The 10,787-nt window shown below is 53.2% G+C and overlaps 1 protein-coding gene across 1 annotated transcript; it reads right to left on the reverse strand.

Moving 5' to 3' along the window:
• Positions 1-3,716: 3,716 nt before the first annotated feature.
• On the reverse strand, positions 3,717-9,945 carry FOXF2 (forkhead box F2). Its single transcript, XM_019752351.2, has 2 exons — positions 8,039-9,945; positions 3,717-4,605 (listed from the first exon to the last, which is right to left on the reverse strand). The coding sequence occupies exons 1-2, from the start codon at positions 9,231-9,233 to the stop codon at positions 4,439-4,441; spliced, it is 1,362 nt and encodes a 453-aa protein (XP_019607910.2). The 5' UTR covers positions 9,234-9,945; the 3' UTR covers positions 3,717-4,438.
• Between the last annotated feature and the right edge of the window lie 842 nt (positions 9,946-10,787).

Here is a 10,787-nt window from a genome sequence, read left to right on the forward strand (position 1 = left end):
GGGAATGCGGTCCCTGCCCAGCTGTGGCCAAGGCCCTTTGGGTCTCTTTTTATCTGTGAGACAGCAGCTCTCAGGCTGGAAGGATAGGATGGAGCCCTTCCGGAGGGAACACTGTCGAGGGCACTGGCCTCCCGGCTGCTCCTCAGACCGCCTCTCCTCTCCTGCACACACTTATGCCAAGAGGACTGGTGATTTGGCCCTGGGATGCACACATCCCCTAGGAACTAGAGTGCTGAATATTTATCAGTTGTGTTGCTCTGGACTCAGGGCGCTCTGAACTCCAAAAGAACTTCCAGGACTTTTATTTTTTCCCAAATGATCTTGACGACTGTGTGCTATGGCCCTCCCTGGCCCAATCTCTACATCTGTGGTGTTTTTCCCTACTCAGATAGTGTTTCATAGAGGCAGGTTTGGTAAAATATATTTCCGTTCCGATAAAATATATTAAAATATATTTCCATTCTAAATAAGTCAGTGCCTGTTTTGAATTAATCACCATGATGCACAGTAATTAGGTATATGTGAATCAACAAGAGAGATTTTCTTCAGGAAGGAGGTACTAATTCCATTTAATACAGTGTGGTGGCATATACTATGGGCCTGAAGAATTCTCCCCCAAATCAGACTTCCACTCTCTAAAATGTTAAGTCAAGAATATTTTCCCTAAATTCTCTAGAAGTTGAAGCAGCAGTTCAGAAAATTTGAGCATGCAAAACTAGAGAATTGTCTTACTTCCCGAGAATCCAAGCAGAAGCCAAGCAAAACAGAAGTATGTGAGCGTTTCAGCCAATGCCCGGCCTTGGAGACTTGGAGAGATAACTGCGGCCTCAGAGGACAGCAGCCCAGCTTCAAAGGCTGCTTTGCTAACTTTGGGGCAGGAACCCTGGAGATATTTTGCAGATTCCTCCTCTCTAGATCTCTCTCTGTCTGTCTCCCTCCCTCCCGCGCTCCCCCTTCTCTTTCTCTTTCCCTCTCTCTCTTCTTCTATCCCTCCCTACCTTTATCCCCCATTTCCTCCCTCCCTCACTCCCTCTCTTTTTCTTCTCTCTTCTCTCCCTCCATCTCTTACTCTCTCTTTCCCTCTCTGCTCCCTCTTTCTGTATCTCTCCCTCTGTCTCTCTTTTCTCCCTGACGACGACCCCCATGATTCTGCCTAATCCATTTGTATTTAGGGATCATTATTTATATACACTGAGACTGCAGCCCCCTTTCTTTGCCTTCTGTCTGTTCTACCCTCAAAAGATTTTATGACCAATACAGGAATTTCTTTCCCCGTGTGTTTGCCGCAATTCTCACCTCCTTTTCCTGGAGAATTCTGAGGTCAGAGCTGTGCATAAGTACTTAGACTTACTGCTAAACTTCAATGATGCCACCTGACTTCTTGGCTGGAATAAAACAAGAGGCCTCATCGCTTTGAATTAAAAATTAAGTTTGAATTAAAATTTCTGGTGCAGGGTTCCAAACTCGGCCTTGCATTTCCCTAGGGGCCAATGACAGAGGTATTTGGGTAGACAAACTATTTTCCAAAAACCTGTTTAGATCTTTGCCTATCTAACAAAGCAATTAGCCGCAACACCCATCAGAGCCTGTAAATATTGTAATTCAGACGGCCTTTCTAGACTTTTGGTTTTCAGAGTGTGGTCCCTGGACTGACATTATCATCACCTGGGAACTTATCACAAATGGTGACTCTTAAGCTCCAGCCCAGAGGGACTCAGTCAGAAGCTGGGGTGGGCCCAGTGGCCTGTGTGTAACAAGCCCTCCATGTCACTTAGAAGCCCTGCTTCAGAGTGAAGATCGCCTTTGTGCCTGTGTCTGCGATGCTAGATGCACAGTTCTTACATATGATTTTGGCAAAAACGTGTGAAACAAACCGAAATCAGACATGGGTCGAACCCCCGATAGCCATGATCTAGTGCAGATATATAAGTAAGATCAACATCCCCACATCATAAGGATATGGGAAAAGCACCCTATAATGGGTCATTTAAAAAAAGTTCTCCTGCATCTTCAAAGAACCGTGAATCAACGTGTGCGGGGTTGGGAGAGGAGTCCGGGAAAGGGAAGCTTTGCATCCCTTTGCACCACTAGGGGGCGCGCTAGCCTTTCCAATGCGGTTACTCAGAGATGCAGCGTTTTTGTCTTTGAGGTCCTGTCATTCTCTGTATAAACAAGTTACGTTCAAGTGTTTAGGATATAAATTACGACCATGCCGGCAGCCTCGGAAGGAATGTAAACACAGCACTGTGGTCGGAGCAAACTCTGAAACTGACTTCATAATTTATAGCAGGCCCCTGAGCAGCTCAGTATAAAAGAAAAAAAAAATGCCCTATTTAACTGCAAATATGATAATGAAGATACACAAAAAAGTTTAAATCACTGCTTAGTTTTGGGAACTATAGAAAGGAAGTATAAGGATTAGGAAGATGGTTAAGACTTTTTTTAAGACAAGATGTTTTACTAGGGAGATGGTCTTTGGACTGAACTTCACTTGGAATACAAAAACCTGTGTGTGAGGTATCTACTGAATGTTATTAAGTGCCTGGTGATTGACTGGGAGAAAGACCTTTTAGGGAACCAGGAACAAAGGTGAATTTTCCAAACCAAAAGCAAAAACACAACAAAACCCCAGCCCTGGGTTGGAGAAGAAAACCGCAGCATGATTGTGGGTTGAGAACCTCTGCTCCAGCTCTGATCTGCATTGCGACTGCCCATGAGTTTGAAGGGTTGGTCAGACAGGGTGGGCTGGGAAGAAAAAAGCACTCCTGGCTAGTGGGCCTATTCTCTTTTTTTCATGCAGAGCTTCTCCAGCCCTTGCCTGTAGCATTCATGATTGGGAAACGTTGGGAGGCCATGCAAGAGAGGAAAAAGGGCTGTGAGGGGGGGGACCCTGAGGGAATACATCAACTCCCTTGAAAAAAATAAGGAGGGAGGATAGGGCACATGGGGGAGAGGTGTGGGGGTTGGCGGGTGCCAAGCTAAGTAGGGCTGGCCAGCCTCTGAACTGGAGGGTGGGGACAGAGAGCAGGCCCAGGACATCTTGTGAGGGCCAAGTTTTGTTGCTCCCCAAGGAAGTTAAAGAACCTGTGATGCTGAAGAGGGCCCGCTGCTGTTCCCGCAGCTTCCTCCCCACCACCCAGGACTATTTAGGATCTGACCACCACCTGTAACAAAATGTGATTGGCACCCATAACAAAGCTGTGACTTGCAAAGGGGAATCAGATGGTGATTTGGGGGTACCTAACCCTCGCTGGCGGCTCAGCCAGGCCTGTCACTCCACGCTGGTGGAGAAGAGGAAAGAGCAAAACTCAAAACTCTCCTTGGGCGCAGGAAACAGAACAAAAGGGGCACAAAACTTCATTTCTTCAAATCAAATTTTTTTGTTTGATTTTCATTTTTGTCTTTCATTATCTTGCCTGGTTTTCTTTTAAGTTCCTTTCACCTTACAGTTTTTTTGCTTAGCCAGAAAGAGCTAGGGTGAAGGAAAGAAAGAAATTACAGAAAACATTCCTTCTTCTCTTTCTCTCCTGAGAAGACCCACAATCAGAACCTGGCCTGTACTACTCAAGGCACAGACCCCACACCACGTCAATCATACAACTTGGGGGAAAAAAGTGTAGAGTTGCACTGCTGGCTGGTGGAGAGAACGTGGCCATCTCAGGATGCCGTGAAGGAAATAGGTCCCTAAAACGACTATTTGTTATATACATTTTATTGAAAAAATTTACATCAAAATTGTTTGGCAAACTGTAAAAGTATACATAAGTGCAAATATATCCTCCTTTTAAAATACAAGCAAAGTGTGAGTATACATGAAATCATAAAAATATCTTTAAAATATGGTGGTAGAAAACAACCTTGTAAAAAACGTTGTATTGTCACAATACTGAAAACCACTTTCTTAAACTAGACACATTGTTTCTAAATACTTCTTTAATAATGTTCTTTGGCACCTGTATCCAAACATAGTGTTTGGTGAAACAACTCTCTCCTTCACTAGGCAACAAGATGAGGCTTTCTTGAAAATTTGTGTTTAGCACTGCCTTTTGTAAAAGCACACAAATTTTCATAGACAAAGAAAAACACACACAACTTGTCTGTGTTTTTCAGACCCTGATTACTGAAGGCAATGAAGATCCCAGAGTTACATGTTTATGTTTTTCATGTGGTAACTTTGTACCATCTCTGCTGAGAAGCTGAGTTCTCAGCTCTCCCTCTGATTGGAGCCTGCACATACTTAGGGCATTACCATGCCAGGGCTTGTCCTTCTACCAGTGGTAGACAAGTGTCAGTGAACAATGCTGGCCTGGGGATTCTAAGTGACTGGGGGGCTACTTATTGCTATTGGGGTGCACATCACGTGAGTCCACCTCAGTTCATCTGCCCCACACACACACACAAGGAGAGAGCAGCCTTGGCATGGCCTCTCTCCCTCCATTCACATGACGCAGGGCTTAATATCCTGACAGACGCTCTGATGGTGGTGATGGTGATAATATGGCCCGCTAGCAGAGGGATGGAAAGAAGAAATGCCATTAAAGTTGAGGACGAAATCTTTTCTGTCACACACGGGGGTAGAGTGGTGCTGGTACCGAGGCAGTCCCACTGAAAGAAGAAAATAAAAACTCTTTTCAGAAAGAAGTTTGTCCAGCTTAGGGTGTGGCGTTATTATTTTTAAAAATTTAACTGGTGTCTTTTTTGACTCAGGGTAAGAAAGGTGTTGGTCTATTGCTATAAAACTGGTAGAGGGAACGCAGCTCTAGAAGGTTCTCAGAGTTTTAAACTGTGGGTCATAGGACAACTCTGGAATCATTACGTTTTGTTTTGATGTACCCACAAACACAGAGCAGGGTCCCCCTCTAAACCGGGTTCTGATGTGCCTGCCTGAGTTCCCTTATTACTCCTGGAGGCTCGAACTGACGATTCCATCGCAGGAGGAGCAGGGACACGGGGACAACTTGACCCAGGCTCTTGGTCCGGGTCCCTGACCACAGGGCTTTTTCCAGACTCCAAGCCCCCTCAGCAGAAACACCGCTGTCGCCCTCACCTCTTGTTTCCCTACTAACTGGCCCGGCCAGAGTCGCAGGCCACAGCAGGAGTATTTCCCGTGCCAAAAGTGGGGACAGAAAACAATTCCAGAGCTTAAGAAAGGGCCGGGAAAGAAAGCGCGCCATCTTCGGATGTCCGTAACGTTTTAAGCTTCCTCAAGAGAAGCCAGGACTCCAGGGACAGAGAAAGCCCTTCTTTAAGAGATCAGTTGCACACCCTTCTGCACATCGAGGCGACTGGCAGCGCGGGGAGCCCCCTCCGGAGCCTCTCAGAGAGCTCCCGGCTGGCGGAGGAGGAAGTAGGCCTGTACCCCTCTGCTCCGGGACAGCTCCTCGGCCCAGGGCCGGAGGCAGGCGGACACTGGGCGCCGATCTGCCGCCGCCCTTTGCTTTTGCTTTCTCGGCGCCTGCGAGCTCCGGGGCGCAAACAGCCGGAGGTGTCTGGTGCACGCTGGGACCTGGGCTTCTCCCAGAACTGGCCTCTTTCCGTGCCGGGTTGGGTTAGGCCTGCTAGCTTGAGTCTTTCCAGTCACCCACAGGGTGTGAGGACCATCAGCCGCACGCTGACACGAGGCCTCACTCAGTTTTTGAGTGTGTGAAAACCATACCTGTCGGCCAGCAGCGTGTGCCCTGCTCGCGTGCCTCGGCCTGGCCACATCCCAGCGCTGACGGAAAGACCAGGCTGCTAAGTAACCCTTGACTCGGCCTACGTTTATTGTCTGATAACACGTATTGTCGCCACACATGCTCAGCACTGCTCTCATAAAACAGCAACCGGTCCATGAGCCCTGGATATGCTCTTGTGGCTTTGCACACAGGTGCGCTCGCCCAGCACGTTACAGCATGTCGCGGTGCCAGTTCCTGGATTCCCCAAATAGGCACCCAGGCAGGACCCCAAGCAAGCGCTCACACCTCCTCTCAGGGCCATCGTGGGCACTTTGTTGTGACAGAAAAGACGATAAGAGCCCTAGCTCCTTCTTTAAAGGGTCACACAACGAAGCGCGCGTGTCCTCCTAGAGCACACGGGCCTTGGCTGCCCTGTCCCGAGTGGGAGGATGAGACCTGCGTGGGTGTGATGGGGAAGGGTCGTTCTGTGTCTGTGTGTGTCTCTCTGTGTGTGCTCCTCTGTCCACAGCCTCAGCCCTGCTTGTCCTCCCCGCTCTTCTCTTGGCCCTCCGCTCTAAGTAGGCCGCAGACCCGCGGGTCCCGCAGGGCGCCATGCACCCTGCCCGTCTGCAAGAAAACAAGGGCTGGGGGTGGGGATAATATTCGAAAGGTACAGGAGCCTGAGAACAAGAGAGGAAAGTGCAGAGCGTCTGGCTCGGCTTCGGCCGAGCCACGGTTTCCCAATCTCGGCTCAGAGGTCGTGAGAGGGTTCTGGGAAAGGCCGCGCGGCAGAGGCTGGCCTGCTCCGCCCGGCACTTTTTCGTTCTCTCCAAGACAAAGAGTCGTGTTTCCGGATCCCCGAATTTCTGGGGCTTGTGCGTGCGCCCGGTGTGTGTGGTAAGGAGAGGACCACCGCACAGAAGGATTAGAAATCGCTTTCCTGAGTGTTTTTGTTTGTTTTTAATTTTTAGGGCTCTCACGGCGGCTGCGAAGCCTCAAAGCCTGGATTCAGGTTGAGAAGGGCCTGCCCGGAGAGAGGAAGCGGAGAGGACAAATCTGCAGGGCCGGGAGAAGAGCGGCTGGGTGGGCGAGTGGGTCAGCGGGCTACGCCTGGGGTGGGTAGTGAGTGACAGCCAGTCTGCCAGGATTAAAAAAAAATAGGGGAAGGTCGTCTGTATTGGTTACTTGTAGAAATTCCCATAAAATTGAACAAGACTCTGCTTTCAGTGGGTTAAGTCAGGCTAAAATCCTCTCCGGTGTGGTCCTGCCGAGACTGTCTTTGTTTAGTTAACCTCTGAGACCCGCATTTAAAAGGCCTATTTGGGAAATTTCACCATCCAGGGAACCAACATCTTTTGCCCATTTCTGGGCTTCCCTTCTCCCTTGCTTCTCTTGTCGCACACGATTCATGAAAATATAATGTATGCATTGTCCTGTGAACCATTTTCTAATAGGGGGGAAGGCAAGTTAAGTGTAAGCTAGAGCACCATTTGATGGGCAAACCATCTCAGTTTTAATCTGCGTCCTGTGGGTACCCAGAAGGGGTTAATATAAGAGAGTTTGTCTCGACTCTCAGAGTGGGTTTTAATATCAGAGTTTATCTCAGTAAACCTGGACAAATATTCAAATTTCCTCCTCCACCCTACCTGTCCCCTCCCACGGAAAAGTTTGGCAAGTCAATAAATGTTCATAATCCTCGACCAACATTATTTACAACACAACTGGCATCCAAGGGCAGGCATTTCTCAAGGGAGTCACAGCTGTGGGTCTCGGATCCTGCTGGCCTAAGACAGGCTCAAGTGTCATCAAGGTGGGTCACCGTTGTGGGAAGGCCGGAGACTCAATAGCCAGTTTAAGATCCTGGGACCCCACTCTGCTTGCCTCTCTTGCCTCATTTCCCCTCCTTTCAACACTTGCCCAGTTGCAACCCATTCCCCACTCACACCCTCAGCATACCGAATATCTCCCTTTCTGACTTTTACTAAACGGGCGAAAATACAGCAAAAACAAACTTTAAAAAAGACAAAAAGAAACAGACATATCTCCTTGACCAAGGTCCCCAAAGGCCACACGCCTTCTCTCTAAGCTAAGTCAGGCCTGAGACTTGAGACCTGTAGTCCACAAGGACATCCAAAGACCGTAGGCTGGCGATTCTGTACCATCCTCTAGCAGTGCAAATTCTAGAGGCCCACCTTTTGGCCAAGGGTTGGTGGAGGGCAGTATGACCCCAACCCGCTCTCCTTCACGAATAAGGTGCCAGCTCCCCCCAGCATCACCTTCTCCCAGTGTCCTCAGACCCCCAGGCTCCGGCGACTCCGGTGCAAGGGGCAGTGGCTGAAGAGCCTGGAGGCCTAAGGCGACGCCCCCAGTGGGCGCGCTGTTACCTGAGAGGTCCTCGCGGGCGTTCTGGTGCAGGTAGGTCTGCTCCAGCGAGTAGGAGGACATGCTGGAGTGCAGGCCCGTGGAGGCCGCCGCGTTGCTGCTTGGCGTCAGGGCGGGCGGCTGCTTGAGGTAAGGCGAGGCGCCGGGCGAGCTCCAGGGCGCCCCGGGGCTCGTGTAGGGCGAGTGGCATTCGATGGCGCTCGCCATGGCAGGGGACGAAGGCACGGGGCTGCTGCTGCTGTCCGGGCCGTAGTCCCCACCGCCGCCGCCGCCCCCGGCCGCGCCTACGCCTCCAGGCCCCGCGGGCACCGGGCAACTGGCCATGTAGGTGGAGCCCGGGTTGGGCGACATGTGCGGGACGTGGTGGTGGTGGTGGTGGTGGTGGTGTGGGTGCGCGTGGCCCGGAGCGCCTGCGCCGGCGTCGTAGCCCGCGGGCATCATGTCAAGGCCGCCGTACCCGCCCTGCCCGTGGCAGCCAAGCGGCGCCGACGGGGGCGCCTGGAAGTCGAAACCCTGGGGCAGCAACGAGGCCCCGAAGCCCAAGCCACTCACCACACGGTGGTACATGGGCTTGAGCGCCTGGCACTTCCTCCTGAAGCCGCGCGGTCGGCGGCGGAACGAGCCCTCCTCGAACATGAACTCGCTAGCCGGGTCGATGGTCCAGTAGTGGCCCTTGCCCGGCCGCCCGAGGCCCTTGGGCAGCTTGATGAAGCACTCGTTGAGCGAGAGATTGTGGCGCACGGAGTTCTTCCAGCCCTGGTAGGCGCCGCGGAAGAAGGGGAAGCGCGCCTGCAGGAACTGGTATATTTCGCTGAGCGTCAGGCGCTTGCTGGGCGAGCTCTGGATGGCCATGACAATGAGCGCGATGTACGAGTAGGGCGGCTTCTCCGGCCGCCGCAGCCCCGAGCTCGCCTTCTTGGCGCCCCCGCTCCCCGCGCCCGCGCCGCCGCCGCCCGCACTCTTGCCCACCGCGGAGGAGGCGCTGGCAGGGTTGGAGGTGGAGGACGACGACGAGGAAACGGAGGAGGCACAGGAGGCGGAGGACGAGGACGACGAGGCGGGCTCCAGGCCGGCGGCGGCGGACGGCGGGCTCATCAGGGCGGCCTGAAGCGCGCCGGGGGCCGGGCTGCACGAGCGGCGGAGCTGGGCCGGCGGCGGGCGCGGCGGGGGCGGCGGCGGCCCGCCCTCGGAGGTCATCTGGGACCCGGGAGCGAGGCCGGGCCGCGCGGCCGGGAGCGGAGGCGCCGGAACCGGGTCGGCCCAGAAGCCAGGCGAGCGCCCTAGCCCGATACCCGGGCTGCAGCCGTGGCCACTCCGAGCCAGCGCTTCGGCGTCGCCTCCCTCAGCTCCGCTCGGGCTTTTGGCGGCGGCCGCGGGCGGGAGGCAACGCCCGGCGCATCCCTCCCGGAGCCTCAGCCCTGCCTTCACAGCGGCCTCCCGGGCCGTGGAGCCGGAGCGGCCCGGTGCCGGGCAGCTGCGCCCGCGGGCTGGGACCGCGACCGGCACCCCGAGGACAAGCCTGATGTCTCCCTTCAGGAGCGCTCCTCGCTCTGTCTCTCAGACTTCCTCCCTCCCGCTGCTCCCCCCGGCCGCCCTCCCTCCCTCCCTTCCTTACTCCCTCCCTCCACCCCTACCCCGCCCAGTCCCTCCTCGCGCCGCCGCCTTGGGGAGGGCACGCTCCGCCTCGGCGCTCAACCTCCCCCCACACCTGACGGCAGGCTCCTTTTCTTATCTCCTTCCCTGCTCTCCAGGGTCCCCTTCGGTCTTTAATTCCTCTCTCGGCCTCTTTCACTCTCTCCCACCCACCCTCTTTCAAAGGGAGAGATCACAGACTAACTCACTTTCTGCTAGGATGACCCCCACCCCGCCCCAAGCAAAACTCGACCACCTGTGGCTTTATGAAATCTTTCTCTTTGCCCCTTACAGCATCCTGCCTCCAGTCCCAGAAACCAACCGCCCCCGGTGGCGCAGACCTCCCCTCCTCCTCCCTCTCCTCCCTCCTCTTCCTGGCCCATCCTGGGCCGAGTGGTGCGGCCGTTGGTGCCGTCGCCAGGAGCTTCCTTAGCTGTCTTCCCCCCCCCCCCCCCCCGTTCCCGCACTGACACCATCTGTCAACTTCATTTAGACATTGCAGCCCTCAGCAGGCCAGGGTGCCAGACGCCCAAAGGTAACGTGCCAATCCTCTCTCTTTCTGACAGGGCCTGCAGGCTACGGGACAATAGTTAGTAGAGGATGAGAAGTCAGGGCGCCCTAGTGCCCCAGGGTTGTGGCCTGGAGCTGTCGTGGGCATTTGCTGAACTTTGAGAAGAGGGCTTTAGATAGAGAAAGCTAGAGCAAGTTTTAGAGACGCTGGAAATCTGGTCGAATAGAACTCCTGTTTGCATTTGCTTCCACTTTCTTTCTGTTTTCCACTTGACATTTTGTAAAAAATGCAAAAAGAAGGCTGGTGCTGAGATCAGTGAGATAGCTATATTTATATTCAGTCCTGAAGGGGTGTGTTACTATCACTAGATTTACATCCTCAGGCTCAGTGTTGCCCATCAAAAACATGGTGCGGCTGGAAGCTACCTTGTGTGGGGAGAACACTCCACCCTAGTGTGGTTAATTCCACTCTTGAGTAAGAGTCCTGCGGGGAGAGAGATTGTGCCCTCGGGAGGCATCACTTCCAATGAGACTGGACAGTTAGTTATTGGATTGCACTGCAAGGAAATGTAGTCTGACCAGGAACAGGGGCTGGAAGTGGGAGGAGGG

Source organism: Rhinolophus sinicus, linkage group LG06, assembly GCF_036562045.2.
Source record: "Rhinolophus sinicus isolate RSC01 linkage group LG06, ASM3656204v1, whole genome shotgun sequence".
NCBI classification, from domain to species: Eukaryota; Metazoa; Chordata; class Mammalia; order Chiroptera; family Rhinolophidae; genus Rhinolophus; species Rhinolophus sinicus.